Source organism: Pungitius pungitius, chromosome 14, assembly GCF_949316345.1.
Source record: "Pungitius pungitius chromosome 14, fPunPun2.1, whole genome shotgun sequence".
Taxonomy (NCBI): Eukaryota; Metazoa; Chordata; class Actinopteri; order Perciformes; family Gasterosteidae; genus Pungitius; species Pungitius pungitius.
In genome coordinates, this window is record NC_084913.1 from 16,793,855 (window position 1) to 16,810,447 (window position 16,593).

Genomic DNA, 16,593 nt, shown 5'->3' on the forward strand with positions numbered 1-16,593 from the left:
AATTAATTTAATGAGGCTGATCCTTCGACAAGATGTCAGGAGTGATTGGCGGACATTTTAATTTCTGCCGATTTTAATGTCCATGTTTGCTGTGAGTCACAACCTCTGACACAGGACTTTTTAAACCTCCTTGACTCATTTAGTTAAAGCAAGCTGTCACCGGCCCAACTCTTGAAAAGGGTCACATATTAGATCTTGTGCTGTCCTATGGCATTTCTGTCTCTGCTATTGAAATCTGTGACATGTCTTTTTCCGACTGCACCCCAATTTTGTTCACTGTGTCAGTTCCATGCCCAGGTAATACTCACAGTGTCTCCAAACATGTATCCCGCACGTTAAACCCCTCTACTGCCGGACATTTTTCTACCATGTTCAATGACTCCCCCTTGTGTAGACCGTCATTAGTACACTGCTGATGAGCTTCACTCTATGCTCTCATCATCCTGCACCGGCATTCTGGACTCCATCGCCCCGTTCAAACCCAAACGCAGTCAACTCCATGGCTCAACGACGCAACGCGCGACCTCAGACGCACCTGTAGGCGGGTGGAGTGAAGTGGCAGAAGGACCGCCTTCACGTCTCCCTCCAAATCCTCCGTAGCTGCTTGTCGGACTACCACCAAGCTGTTAAAACTGCTAAAACTCAGTAAATTTCCACCCTGGTCTCCAGAAACAGTCACAGACCCCAGGTTCTTTTTAATACACTGAATTCTCTCATTAATCCCCGTAATGAATCTCCTGTTGTGCCATCACCCGCCCTCTGTGAAAGTTTTAACAAATTCTTCATTGACAAGGTTTCCGCTCTAAGACCTTCAGGTACCCCTGCCATCCCACTTGCTGTCCTCAAGCAGTTTGAGCCCATTTCCCTATCCTCCCTCTCTGACGCAGTCAGACATCTGCGGCCCTCCAACTTCCCCTCTGACTGCCTACCCCCCCATTTACTCAAGGACGCTACTGTCCTTGACACAGTTGCCCCTTTCCTCCTGCTGCTGATAAGCACCATCCTCACCTCTGGTTACGTCCCGGCTGCCTTCAAGCATGCTGTGGTTCAACCATTCCTAAAAAAGCCCAACCTTGACCCCTCTATCCTTTCAAACTTCAGGCCTATCTCCAAGCTACCATTCCTATCCAAAGTCCTTGAGCGAGCGGTTTATGTCCGGCTGCAATCTTTCCTATCCAATAATAACAGAAGTTCCAGTCTGGCTTTAGAACAGCCCACAGCACAGAAACTGCGCTACTGAGAGTCCTCAAGGATCTGCTCCTAGCCGCTGACTCAGGTTGCCCTGTGATCCTGGATCTAACAGCAGCCTTCGACACTGCTGGCTTGGCTCGAGCATCATGTGGGCATCAAAAACTCAGCCCTGGAGTTCTTCCGGTCCTACCTAGCCGATGGAGTCTCCTAACTCGACAAAGAAGCTCCTATCTCCTCTCCTTCCCCCCTCACCTGCGGGGTCCCTCAAGGCTCTATTTTGGGTCCCATCCTCTTTTTACTGTACATCCTAGCAAAGCATAACATCTCCTTCCACTGCTTTGCAGATGACGTCCAGCTGTATCTCCCCCTTAAAGTTGATAGGCAGGCTGCACTCCTTCTACTCCGTGACTGTCTTGCTGATGTCAAGGCATGGATGGGTGCAAACTTCCTCAACCTTAATGAGAGCAAGAATGAGATAATTGTCTTTGGCATAACCTCTCCGGCCTTCTCCACAAATGCCCTGGGCCCCCCTTGCCTCTAACATTAGGCCCTCTGTCAGAGACCCTAGCTAAGACCAAAGCCTACCTAACTCAGAGCGATCTTGAGAGAGTCATCCATGCCTTCATCACATCACAACTGGACTACTGTAATGCTCTCTACACCGGCATTAATCAATCCCAGCTCCGCCGCCTGCAGTTGGTTCAGAACTCAGCCGCCCGACTCCTCACCTGCACTAAAAAACGTGAACATATCACCCCAGTTCTGACTTCATTCCACTGGCTTCCCATCCGCTATCGCATCAAATCCTCTTGACTGCTTTCAAATCTCGTCATGGTCTGGCCCCCATCTACAGTACCTGTCTAATCTTCTCCACCACCATTCCCCTTCCAGAGCACTACAGTCAGCAGACCAACTGTGGATGGTAGAACCCAGGGCCAGGCTGAAAACTAGGGGGGAAAGAGCCTTTTCAGTGGCAGCCCCCTCCACATCCGTTCAGCTCAGTCTCTAAATGTTTTTAAGTCCCTTCTAAAGACCCACCTCTTTTCACTTGCTTTTGGCTAGTGTCTCCCTCTATGATCCTGTGTATTGTTTTAAATATTATTTTACTGCATTTTCTTAACTTATTTTAACTGTAGCCCTTCTTTTTTGGGGCCTACCTTATTACACTTTGTTGTAAAGCACTTTGGTGCGGCAAAGCCGTCTGTAAATGCGCTTTATAAATAAAATTGACATTGACATATAAGAAGGCTCTCCGTAACGCAAGAGCATCTTATTACTCATCATTAATAGAGAAAAAAAACCAACACCAGGTTTCTCTTCAGCACTATAGCCAGACTGACAGTCACAGCGCTGTCGAGCCGTGTATTCCTATGGACCTCAGTAGTAACGACTTTATGAACTTCTTCAATAATAAGATTCTGACTATGAAAGAGAAAATTGATGGTCTCCTGCCCGCAACCGGAGCCGACCCGTCCTCGGATGTAGGAACCTTGGATGCAGCAGTGGGCCCCGATACCTACTTGAATGGTTTCTCCTCCATCAACCTTGATCAACTGACTTCTACAATTTTAAAATCCAATTCTTCCACTTGTCTCTTGGATCCGATTCCAACTAAGCTGCTTAAGGAAGTTTTTCCGTTAATTAGCACATCCTTACTGGATATTATGAATCTGTCTTTGTTGACAGGACATGTACCACAGTCCTTCAAGGTAGCTGTAATTAAACCTCTTATTAAGAAACCTACTCTAGCTCCAGAGGTGTTGGCTTAGACCTATCTCTAATCTTCCCTTTCTCGTTAAGATCCTTGAGAAATCTGTCACAAATCAATTATGTGACTTTCTACAAAACAATGCTTTGTTCGAGGATTTCCAGTCAGGATTTCGAGTGCATCATAACACAGAAACGGCAGGGGTGAAAATTACAAATGATCTTCTACTTGCATCGGACCAAGGACTTGCTCTTTTCTTGTCTTGCTGGACCTCAGTTCCGCATCGATCACTGTATCCTGCTGCAGAGACTAGAACACTTGATTGGCATCAAATTTACTGCACTCAGCTGGTTTAAATCATATTTATCGGATTGATCCCAGTTTGTGTTTGTGAACGGTGAATCTTCGAGGACCACCAATGTTGGTCACGGAGTCCCACAAGGTTCTGTGCTTGGACCGATTTTATTTACCCTGTATATGCTTCCTTTGGGCGACGTTATCAGAAAACGCCGCATAAACTTCCATTGTTATGCAGACGATACTCAACTGTATCTGTCGATCAAGCCAGAAGACACCAACCAGCTTGTTGGACTTCAGGATTGTCTTGGAGACATCAAAACTTGGATGACCTGCAACTTCCTTTTTAGACTCTACCTTTACTAAAACTCTAGCAAACCGTAGCACTAACAAATGGTAGTACTTAAACTGTACTTATAATGGCACTTTTCTATAACATTTGAAAATGGCCCTCCACTCATCCTCTTGGGAGACTTTAACATCCTGACAGAGAAGTCATCGGACCTCTTACTCCTACTTTCTTCGTTTGCACTGTAACTCACTCCCTCTTCTCCTACTCAAAGCCGGCAATCACCTTGACTACATCTTCACCAGAAACTGCTCTCACTCGCTGTAATTCCACTTAACTTCTCTGTCTCATCTCCTACTCTCTTTCGCTCTGTATAACTAATGACCCCGCCACATCAACTAACTCTGTACCTGTTCGTCGCAACATTTGCTCCCTCTCTCCCTCTGTTCTTTCAGCTCTCCGGTCAACTGACTCTTTCTTACACCTGAACGCTGTCCTCTCTCGACTCTTTGTCCTCTTATTGATGAACTGATTGCTATATATATACATACTAATTCTAATTTTTTGAGTTTCACCTGTATTAGATAATGGTCCGACAATAAAGAGATCAGTGGAAAGACTAATATATGCTAATACCATACATCAGAACCAGGTTGAGGGTGTGATTAAAACAATGGATTGGTTTCAATTGAATGTAATAATGAGGTACATGCAGTACCAAGACATCCATATGAACATTAAAAATCACCCACAATCATTACTGAACTTCTAACTTCTAACTCTAAAAACTCAGTCACGGACCTGAGGCCCTGTACACTATGAGAAAAATAGTTAAAAAAAAGAGAAATTAATTTGGAATTAAAGCTGCGAGCAGCAATGAACGGGCCTTCGCCTCTCCTTGCATGTCGGAGGGGCAGTGGTCAGCCGGACACGCGTGTCAAAAGGAGACTAAAGAGACAAAATAAATCACTTGGGGCTGGTATTCAAACCTGAGTCTGTGGTTTCATAAACAAAATCCACCAACACTAGGCTATTGCCGAGCTGCAAAAGACCTGCAAAAAGTAAATGAAATGTAGGATCACCTTTGTTCAGTCAAGGCAAAGGACGACAGCTAATCACACCACTCTTGCTCCATCAAGAAATATTAACCTTTTAACTACACACACTTGATGACCACGTGTCTACAGATTCCAAAGAATCAAGCCAACCTCTACAACACAGGACTTGTTGTGAATCAATGATCAAAACGTCACTAAAATAATTTTGATCGCCCCCATTCAGTCAAGGCAAGATTGCTCTCCATGAGCCTTTTCATATGTGGCATAACAAGATCTTTACCCAGTTCCTTAATGAATAGCACCATGCATTGTTAGCCCTCCTTGCAGAGAAGGGTTGCAATGATCAAAAAAAAATCAAGGTACACACTTGACACCGTGGGAAAGAATTGATCACAACAGGTGCTGGGGCAGGTTTGAAAAAATACCAAGCAAAATTCAAATGTGGAAGCATTAAAATCATAAGAAGTGACAATGTCTTTACTTTATTGTGGGAGCCAAGTTGAGTAAAGAATGGAGCATATTTAGTATCTCAAAAGTAACTTTGTTTCTTATATCAGCTGGACAAGTGGTTAAAAAGAGAAGAAGAGAAAATCTATGCCTCTGCAGGATTCAAACCATGGATCTAGAGCGTTCAGTGCTCAGAGATAACCACTCAGCCATCGGCTCACTTGTGACTGCATAATCAAAACGTCATCGTAAGTCGTTGATTCATTTACATTTCGTCAGGGCAGAGAATGCGATCTGTGGGGACTATTTTTTGCAGTTATTAGCATTATTCATTAAACACATTTTGAGTCACATCAGGAGTCTTATTAAATAAGTTGGGGCGATGTACAAAGTGCAAAACCTGAATAGAGGTTACTTTAAACAGAAATACATTAAGTTAGAGCTGGCGAACTCTCGCAATAAGAACATAAAGTCACGCGAGACTACGAGCGCGTCTGTGGTTCGGCTGTGGCAGAATACATGTATTTAAACCATAGATGTAATTATATTGAACGGTCACTTGCATTTCTGGAATCAAAATGTCACCCAAAGAGGGTTTTTGACTCTTTGCAAAAAATACAGGGAATATTCACACTAAAATAATTATAACTGACTTCCTGTTTGTTTTGGAGCATAATACTCAGATACTTTTTAAAGTCTCCCTGTAATACATTTGTTAAAAAATCACCATACTTGGTCAAACAGGGTGCCGGCACTGCTTCGTCGAAAACCTCCAGGGGGCGCTATGGAGTTTTTCACTTTTGATCCAAAACTCCACATCAGGTCTGTAAAGGTCATCACTTAGGACACTCAGATATTTTCAAGAGTTTTGGAGATGGCAAGGCTCAGAAGATGTGCTTGAACTATCATGCAAAGATGGTGTCGTCACGGCAACAAAGTTTGTCCAAAACTCCCAATATTCACTGTCACCTATCATTACAGTATTGAGCTTTATATTCACAGATTTGAAGTGGATCAGATAAAAGGGCTAGGAGATAGACATCTAAATGTAGAAACTTTGCATTGACCTAAGCCAATAGGTGGCGCTATACTTTTTCGAAAATTACTGCATGGGAATACTTATAGGCCTGCACAAGCATCATGAATAAACATTTCTAGCCAGATATATCAATGTTCCTTGGAGTTGTAACATTACACATTTTAAATAGAAAGTCATCAAATATGGTCCAAACTGGACGCAAGATCACGCCCAGGTAGTTTTATGAAAACTCTTGATTTTAATAACTTTTGACCCCACGGTTGTCAGGATCAAGTTGCCTGATTTTGAAATGGATCGGATTTAAACTCTCGGAGGTGTTTGTTTGTTTGTAAAGGCAAAAAACGTGCAAAAAACAAGCAGAATCATTATAGCGCTCTCTAATGTTCAAATATTCTGAAAATATTTGGGGATGTTCTAGGACTCAATGTGAACATGTCCTAAAGATTTGGTGACGACATGCCTTATACTTTTGAAATTATAGGTCTTTCCTTTCCAGGCCACACCCGTTACAAACTTCATTGGTCCATAACTTTAATCAAAACTGAGATATCAACATTCTGTCAATTGTGATGACATTGAGCCAAGGATCATTTTGCTGAAGATTTCACAAGAATCGGACATTGCGTCTGGGAGGAGTTTGCAAAAACTTGTTTTTCACAAAATTCGAAATGGCGGAAAAAACGCCAGGCGCATTTGCATACCATAATTGAATTTTTTGTAGACAAAAACAACCAAGAGCACCTGTGTGCAAAGGATCAAGTATATCGGTAAATGTGGGAACAAAAATTTCCCCTTAGAGAGAACTTGGGGGCGCTAGAGAGCACTTTTCTTCATCCCTTAATGGCGCGACCCAAAGAATATCTACATTTTTCGCGCTTGCAAAAATTCAAGAGTTTTTGAACATGATAAAGTCCCCAAAAGTGCGATTGAAGTGGCAGAAATATAATAATTCCTACAAACAAAATAAACTTTCAGTCGGCTCAGGCCCTAATAAATGATTTGCGTTAAACCCTAAAGCACCACTGGATCATGGGTACAGTCACACAGGGGCTCAAGCATGGATCTAGCGCTGCAGTGACAGCTAGTTTGGAAGAAAATCTATGAAGACATGGGAGTGTGAGAGGTTGTGAAGATGCTGCTAATAGATTCCTACAGAAAAAACTGCTAGTAATGTTTGTGTCATTACAGTCTAAGCTTGGGCCAATCACATCTGCAGCCGCTGTGTGATTATGTTGACTGTGTCATCTGGAACATTACATAGCTCTTTTCCTTAATGTTTTCAATATGAACGGACTGCACTTTTGCAAATGTTATACATTCTGGCTTTTGTTCTCTGAGGGGAATAATCAGTCTTAGTTTATTGGAGTGTTTTACATTTTCATTAATACCTTATTTGTCTGATTAAATAATTTTCAGAACCATTTAATCTCCATCTCACCTTAACTTATTTCATGAAGATTAGAGTATATTTCAATTGCATCTAGGTCAACAATCCAGTTCCTTTTACGCACAAATCTGTAAACTGCAGTATAGAACAATTGTTGCTTCTTGCCTCAGGGGTCACTCCCACATAGCCCGTGCTTTCGATCCCAGCAAGCATCAGCTTTGTTCTCAGACCGGAGAGCCTATGTTTATGTAAAGCCAGCTGGTTGAGACTGCCAATGTGCTGTCACAAAGAACAAAGAAACTATATTGATTGTTGCAGATGTGGTTTTAAATTCCAGGTCACAGCCCTCAGGCTTCATCTCAGACTCCTCTTTGGAATTGAAGGGATGTGAACATGTGAGCACAACATGAAGGGTTGGGAAATATAGAGGATCGAGAAAACAAATGGAGGCATTTGACAATCATAAAAAAAAAAAAAAATCAACATTAAATATTTATAATTAATTTGTATTAGTTCTATTAACACAAGTGAATCACAGCCACTCTTTCATAGGTCAGTTCACGTATAAGAGATAACAGGAATTGTTGGATGTCATGTTACAGGAAAAACCATCATGCAGAATAGCGTTGACCAACCAGCAGAGCACCGCGGTATGTGTGAGAATTGTGAACATACTGCAGCAGGATGAGTTCTATCAGAGCTGGAATCCCAAACCATTGTTACTGGGGGAGATTAATATTCAATAACTATAACCCAATCACCACATACAAATGAAATAGAGTCCATCAAGCAAATAACAGATTTCTGCATATTAGCTGTAATTATTGGGATATTATGTTCTATAGCTGGCTGGAGTAATGCGTCTACTCGACAGGATGATACCTATACTGACTTGTTTGTTGATTTTGGATTACTAGCATTTTTTTTTTAAAACCCTGCTTAAACCTCTCATTGTGTTCATGCATGTAAATATCTATTTAAATATGCGTCAGCCCTGTGAGGCGGGGATTTAAAATCCAATTATATATTAATAGTAAATAAAAGTTGCCAACACGCAATCCTAGGTCTCTGTAAAAATACAGGTTATTTTGTGTTCCTAATTACCGCGTGCTCTCTGGGCCAATCACGGCTGCAGGGCCCTGTATAAAAACTGCTAGTTCCTCTTGCCCGTTGGTGACGGAAGTGCATCATCCTTCCGCGTCGGTCACTCTGTGCGGTTACTCTGCTGTGCTACAGGTAGGGTGGCGGCCTGGCTGCCTCCACACTCATTCATTTCATTGTTATCAGCTGCCGTTATTTTACTATGTATTGAACCCTCGTAGATCTCCGGTTGGTGGGCTAGTCTCCCACCGCGCCATTTCAATCACTCTCCAAATAAGACTAATATCAAAGTTTGCCAATGCGGTTTGGCCGCTGGAGCTGTCTCCTTCAGGGTGACATAAAACGCTGCTTGATCGGACCTGAGTGGTATAGCTGGAGATCCTCGTAGCTGTTTAGCACTCCAAGTGGCTGCTGTTTTGCAGAGACTGCTTCTGTCTCCTAAAAATCCGGAATATCGCAACCATTGCTGTACGCCTGTGTTGCTTTCACTGCTACTGGGCTAATGTATGAGCTGCCGGTTTTTTTATTTTTATGAATGAGCGTAGCTGAAGGGTTTTGCTCCCTGGATTAATTTGGTTGATTTAGTTGTTTCTTTCTTCATTTTTTTGGTGGATCATTATTGGGTCAATGTGCCATTGATACATCAGAATGGTGCTTAGAACTCATTGTTTTGATGAGATATGGGCTAAATAACTTCGAAAGGGGTGTGGCTTAAACTGGCAGATTTTTAAGATTCTGAAACCATATGTGTAGGGAGCATTTTCAAAAAAACGCCATTAGCCACGAACGTTGAAATTGTTTTAACTCGACCATACTTTATCTAATCTGCTCCGTATTTCTCATATAGCATGAACTTCTCACCCTTTAAACATCCATATGATCATTTCTAACCTGGTTTTAAGAAGATATTACGGTTAATGAACTTGCCATATTGTACCCCCCTCTACAAAAGTGTAAATTCATCAAAAACAAGGAAGCCCATCTAGTTAGGGGGAACGGTTGTATTCAAACAGAAAAAATATATTCCAATCAAAAACACAAAAGGTACAGCTCTACAACAGTATTTTAACACTGGAGATCACAGGGACTTTTTTAGTAAAGTCTCGGGGTAGGCGTCCGGGAAGAGAGAATGTTCAGGTCCAGTAGCCGTCGTGGCCGGTGTGTGTGCTTAGCTTGGGGGAGTCAGGAGAGGAATTCAGCCTGGCTTCTCAGTCCTGATCGGCCACGGCTCTGCCCAACATGGTCCAGGGCAGTCCACAAGTTCTCCAGCCGGTTCCCTTCCTCGGTCCGTGTCAAGTAGGATCTTTTAGTAGATTCCTATTAGGACCCTCGAGGTCCAGCAACCAGCTGTCTTCCAAGGTTTCTGTGCTTTCTCCTCTCACTCCTCTCACATGCAGCCTCTGTCATTTACCTTTTCCACCAGGTGTCTTCAATCTGTTCCTGGTCCCGCCTTCTTTATTTGTTAGGTCAGGTGGGAGGAACAAAGCAGCAGCTTTGGTCTGCTACAAAGTAAATCTGTGTAATCGGGTTGTGGCAACCCACGGGTGCAGGTCCCTAGGAGCACCAATCAGCACCAAGGTCAGGTGACTAAAAGGGGATACGCCCCGCCCCCCCCCCGGGAGACAACGAGCGGCACAGCTGCGGCTCATGAGGCTGATGAAGGTGGGCCCCACTATAAAGGACCAACCGTTCCAACAGCCAGGGAGAACTAGACGTGAGTAGGAGCTGACGTCAGGCCGAGGCCTGCGCTAACACATATGCGTTAACCCCTAAGGACTTTTCTTCTGTTTTCCCTGCATTGAGGAGACCGAGTGCTGGACCGTCGAGCGGGACCGAGGGACCCAAACCCTCCAAAGAGGAAGAACTTACTTTGGCTTTTTTTTCTTTTTGTTTGGACGTTTAGAAATAAATCAAACCTTTTTTGTGCAACCACTCGTGACTCCCAGCAGATTCTTTTTGCCCACACCCGTGGATTGCCACATATGGTGGAGAATGCGGGCAATACTTTAGTTCCACCGCCGTAACCCCGAAAGCAGGAGACTATGGGAGAAGCAATGGAGGCCGCGATGGCCAGGCTTCTCCAAGCCCAGGCGCAGCAGGTGCAGAGCATGGCAGCCCTTCAGGGGACATTCGACCGGCTGGCTGAGAACTTAACCCCAAGGGCCCCTCACGCGTCCCCAACAGCTCTACTCACAAAGCATACCCCCGGAGACGATGTGGAGGCCTTCCTTGAGGTCTTCGAACGAACGGCAGAACGTGAAGGCTGGCCGGAAGACAGGTGGGCACACATTCTGGCGCCTTTTCTGACAGGGGACGCCCAGAGGGCGTACCAAGACCTCGGGACCAGGGAGGCTACAGACTACCCAACGCTGAAGGGGGCCATCCTGGCCCACTATGGGCACAATTTAGCCGGCCGCGCCCAGCGGGTCCACGATTGGGTGTACGACCCCCAGGGTCCCGTGCGGAGCCAGGTGGTGCGCCTGGGGAGGCTTACCCGTAGCTGGTTGGTGACCGGGGAGGGTCCAGCTGCCATCGACCGCGTCGTTATGGACCGCTGCATCCGGGCCCTGCCTCTCGACGCCAAGCGATGGGCAGCCCAGAACCACCCCGCGTCGGTGGACGAGCTGATTAACCTACTGGAGAACCATCGGGTCAGCCAGCAGATGACGGCGGGGACATGCCCTGCTCCCCGAGGCCTTGAGGGACGGGCTCCGATCCGGCCATCAGCAACCCTTCTTCGCCCGGCTCCGAGAACCGCTCCGCGCCCAACACCCGACAGGTCTGAGTGGAGATGTTTTTCGTGCGGCCAGTCCCAAGAGATGGATCCAGGTGTGTACCCCCCGGGGATCTTTTTCCATACGGGCTGGGCTGGTTCCCGACCTCCCGGTCCCCATGATCATTGGACGCGACTGCCCCATTTTTGAGAGATTTTGGGGTCTGCGACCGAGGGGAGGGCACGATAGGGCCTCCCAGCTAAGACCCATCCGACGCGGGAGACCCAGGGCTGCCTGTGCGGCCCACGCTCCGTCCGGTTCGTCCGACGAGGGCCCCCCGGAAGAGGCAAGACCCCTTTCCCCTTCGACTGCACCAGGAGGCTCCAACCGGGCGGGGGGCCGAACCCCCGATACGGACACCGCTACGGAGGGATCCCAAATCCCCAGAGGGGGGGAGGGCGGGAGCCTTACGGAGTTCTCAGAATTCCCCTTAGTCGCGGACGGGATGGGGAACAGAGAGGGCCAGTTTGCTACAGCCCAGAAAGAAGACGACACCCTGAAACACGCCTGGGCTCGGGTGCTCGCCCACGACGGACAGCCCATCGACCCGGTGAGTGCCTTGTCTTACCCCTTCTTTGTTACAAAAAATTCATTGCTGTATAGGATGTGCCAGAAAGGAGGGCAGACAGTCGAACAGTTAGTAGTCCCTCGCCCCTACACCAGTAAGGTAAGGTATTGTATCTGGCCCACTCCCACCTTATGGGCGCTCACCTAGGGATGGATAAGACACGGGAGAGGATAGAAACCCGGTTTTACTGGCCCGGCATGAAAAGGGCAGTCGTGGATTATTGCGCCGGCTGCCCAGAGTGCCAACTAGTGGCCCCCCGGCCCTCAGTGAGGCACCCGCTAATCCCCCTGCCAATTATCGAAGAACCATTCGAGCGACTTGCCATGGACATTGTAGGTCCACTGCCCAAAACTAGTAGGGGTCATCGATACATCCTAGTGATCATAGACTATGCAACCAGATACCCGGAAGCTCTACCACTGCGAGCTGCCACCGCCAAAGCGGTGGGTAAAGAATTGTTCTTATTGTTCAGTAGGGTAGGAATAGCAAAGGAAATCCTCACTGACCAGGGCACTTGTTTCATGTCAAGGGTTTTAAAAGAAATGTTAAGACTGCTACAGGTGAAGCAACTACGAACATCAGTTTATCACCCCCAAACGGACGGCCTGGTAGAACGGTTCAACCAGACGCTAAAACGGATGCTTAAGAAGGTAATGGAGGCCGATGGGAAGAACTGGGACCAATTGCTACCCTACGTTCTGTTTGGGGTAAGAGAAGTGCCTCAGGCGTCCACAGGGTTCTCCCCGTTCGAGCTGCAGTACGGGAGAAGACCCCGCGGACTTTTAGACATCGCTAAGGAAGCCTGGGAGAGTCAGCCTTCACCCCATCGCACCATCATCGAGCACGTGGACCAAATGAGGACCCGGATGGCCCAAGTCTGGCCAGTAGTGAGGGAACACCTGCAACAGGCACAGCAGGCCCAAGCCAGAGTGTACAATCGGGGTGCCCAGGTACGTGCCTTCCAACCAGGAGAACGTGTTCTTGTGTTGGTCCCCAGCGCAGACTGCAAGTTCCTGGCTAAGTGGCAGGGACCCTATGAGGTGGTGACACGGGTCAATGAAGCCAACTATCAGGTACGTCAGCCTGGCCGGCGCAGGCCCCTACAACTCTACCATGTTAACCTTCTTAAAAAATGGCAGAGTCTTCCAGGACCGCCGGCGCAACCCACCCCGGCCCTTACCGCTCGGATTCCGTTACCGAATGTGCCCATGGGAGACCATCTCAGCCCGAGTCAGCTGCAAGACCTACGTGAGGTAGTGTGGCAGCACCTGGATGTCTTCTCCGACCTGCCGGGCAGGACCGCCGTGGCCACCCATGACATAAGGACCGAGCCAGGAGTAACGGTTCGGGTGAAGCCGTATCGTGTCCCCGAGGCGAGGAGAGAGGCCATCAGGCAGGAGGTGAGTAGAATTCTCCAGCTGGGGGTCATTGAGGAGTCCCAGAGTGCCTGGTCCAGCCCAGTGGTACTGGTGCCCAAGCCAGATGGCTCTTACCGTTTTTGCAATGACTTTCGTAGACTCAATGACGCCTCCCAGTTCGATGCCTATCCTATGCCCAGGGTGGATGAACTGATAGACCGGCTGGGAACGGCCCGTTTCATCTCCACCTTGGACCTCACCAAAGGCTACTGGCAGGTGCCGCTGACAACTCGGGCCAGAGAGAAGACGGCCTTCGCCACCCCCGAAGGCCTATATCAGTACACCGTGTTGCCCTTTGGTGTCCATGGAGCCCCCGCCACATTCCAGCGGTTAATGGACAAGATTCTCCGGCCGCACCAAGGGTATGCCGCAGCCTATATCGATGACATTGTAATTCACAGCGACGACTGGGAGACTCACCTGAGCCGACTGAGAGCTGTTCTGGGGGCCCTTCGCGGGGCAGGCCTCACGGCAAACCCAAAGAAGTGCCGGCTGGGCCTAGAGGAAGCTTCTTACCTGGGCTACCGCATAGGACGGGGCAACGTGCGACCCCAGGATGCCAAGGTAGAGTCCATTCTCAGCTGGCCAAGACCCAAGACCAAGCGCCAGGTCAAATCATTCCTAGGTTTGGTGGGGTATTACCAGAGGTTCATTCCCCGCTACGCAACTATGGCAGCCCCCTTGCATGACCTGACGAGAAAACGGGGGCCGGACAAGGTCAAATGGAACACCGAAGCTAACGGGGCCTTTGAGTGCCTACGACAGGCTTTGTGCACCAAACCGGTGCTAGTAACGCCTGCCTTCTCTCTCCCATTCCTAGTCCACACAGATGCGTCGGAAGTGGGACTGGGCGCAGTACTATCTCAGGTACGAGACGGAGAGGAGCACCCGGTGATGTATATCAGCCGAAAGTTTCTGCCAAACGAACGCGCTTACTCTACTGTGGAGAAGGAGGCGCTCGCCATAAAATGGGCACTGGACAAGCTTCGCTACTACCTCCTGGGGCGGAGTTTCACCCTGGTGACCGACCATGCCCCCCTGAAATGGATGGCGCAGGCAAAGGACTCCAACGCCAGGGTCACCCGCTGGTTCCTGACCCTCCAGGACTATAAATTCACGGTGGAGCACCGACCAGGGAAGGAACATGCTAACGCGGATGCACTGTCCCGGCGGGACGTTTGTATGTGGGCGGGACGGCGGGGTCCCGGCTTTCTGCTGGGGTGGGGGAGTTGTGGCAACCCACGGGTGCAGGTCCCTAGGAGCACCAATCAGCACCAAGGTCAGGTGACTAAAAGGGGATACGCCCCGCCCCCCCCCCGGGAGACAACGAGCGGCACAGCTGCGGCTCATGAGGCTGATGAAGGTGGGCCCCACTATAAAGGACCAACCGTTCCAACAGCCAGGGAGAACTAGACGTGAGTAGGAGCTGACGTCAGGCCGAGGCCTGCGCTAACACATATGCGTTAACCCCTAAGGACTTTTCTTCTGTTTTCCCTGCAGTGAGGAGACCGAGTGCTGGACCGTCGAGCGGGACCGAGGGACCCAAACCCTCCAAAGAGGAAGAACTTACTTTGGCTTTTTTTTCTTTTTGTTTGGACGTTTAGAAATAAATCAAACCTTTTTTTTTGGATTGCCACAGGGTGTTGAAATAAAACTGATGGCATAAAGGAGAGTTAAAGCCCCGTTATTATTGGACATGGCTACAATCCGAAGCCAAAGGTATATTGGGTGCTCGCTCCTTTTGCTTGACGTACGCTCCTGATCTTGAATCTAGAATCGATTGCTCTACCTTAGTGTCCCGGATGTTGGTGTTTTTGCAGCTGAATATTGTAACCATGATTTTTTTTGCGGCTAAATATTTTAACAGTGATTTTTGGGTTGAAAAACATTCAGGTACATATCCATTTCAATGCATAAATATTCAGTGCTAGAAATTCAATCACCTTTTTATTTCAACACCCGATGACACAGATTTACTTCCATAGAAGAGGGTCTCCAGGTATACCTGCGGGCAATTGCTCAATATATCCTTGTCTCCTCTAAATGTTAACTTTTTTTAACTTTGATTGATTGACGTGTCGGATTCATCTCATCAACCAACTCGGAGATCAGAAACCCCAACATACCTTAACTAAATAAATTAGGCGTCCAAACTACAAATGCTTCTGTGAAGTGTGCCCAAAGTATCGTTACAATAACATTACAGAGTTGCGTATTTGACAGACATCAACAAAATCAATGAATTTCATTGGTGCTAAATCCATTAATGTAGTGAATTTATTTTTTATTACAGAGGGTGTGTTGAAATCACACTTTTGTTAGGATATGCAGAGATTGTTAGATATGCTCTATCCTGACTACAGTATTGACCTCAATAAATAAACATTTATCAATATGGATTTTCCGACAAAGTCCAATCAGAGAATTGAGTGCAATCACAGAAACCAATTCGTCTTTGAAGAATGGCTGTTTTGCTGTTGGTTTTCCATGACGATAAAAATCTTTGAACGTCAGGGGAAAATGCATCTCCAAGCACTGTTTCCATAAGTAATAAGATTTAATCCAGCAACCGATGAAAATAAAGCATCCTGCAATTGCGCGCGGTTGTTCTTCTGAAAGGAACCACTGGAGCTCAGAGCGGTCGTCTCCTGTTTTAATGTTACAAAAAATTCACAATAGTTTGACACAAGCAATGACAACTTGACTGTAGTTAGAGAATATTTACCAGATAATTAGCATCAGTTTTTAATGTGTAGCCAACAGCCTTTTTATTATAGATTTGACTCTGAATTTCGTTTATAGGCTATAAGTAGGCCTATTAAAAATATATATAGCCTATAATTTGAATGAATATTAGGCAGTCCTTAATATTCAATGATGTTATGGGAATTCGTTTTTGTAAATGTGTTTGCATGAACATTCTAAGGCTTCTTCATTCCAGGTAAAGTTGTGAATCGCATGCTCATTAGCATACTAGCATGTTATAAATATCCTGGCCATGGATGCATTAATCATTGCATTGGTCTTTCAAAGATGTCAGGTAAAAAACAAGCTTCCTGTCCTTCACCCAAAGGAAAGCCCCCTAAATAGGCCAGATTAAGCCCAGAGAAGGTTGTGGAGACAGTACAGGTGGAGGAGATGGCTAGAACAAAAGGAAGAAGAGTCCCAGGAGCAGCCACGTACAGGACCTCCTAATAGTGAATGGACCTCTAAATGGCCATTTATTAATGTAGGAAGCACCAGCTTATTACTGGTGCTCTGCCGCCAAGAGAACTCCTGTGCCCGTGGGATGTGCCAAGGCACATAGGCAGTAAGG

General features: G+C 46.8%; 1 protein-coding gene across 1 annotated transcript in view; it reads left to right on the forward strand.

Moving 5' to 3' along the window:
• The first annotated feature begins 12,612 nt into the window (after positions 1-12,612).
• Positions 12,613-16,593, forward strand: part of LOC119227919 (uncharacterized) — a 42,497-nt gene continuing 38,516 nt past the window's right edge. Inside the window, exons 1-2 of the mRNA XM_062557419.1 lie at positions 12,613-13,259; positions 13,376-14,561. Coding sequence (XP_062413403.1) covers positions 13,410-14,561 — 1,152 coding nt within the window. The 5' untranslated portion in view covers positions 12,613-13,259; positions 13,376-13,409. The remainder of the gene's footprint in view (positions 13,260-13,375; positions 14,562-16,593) is intronic.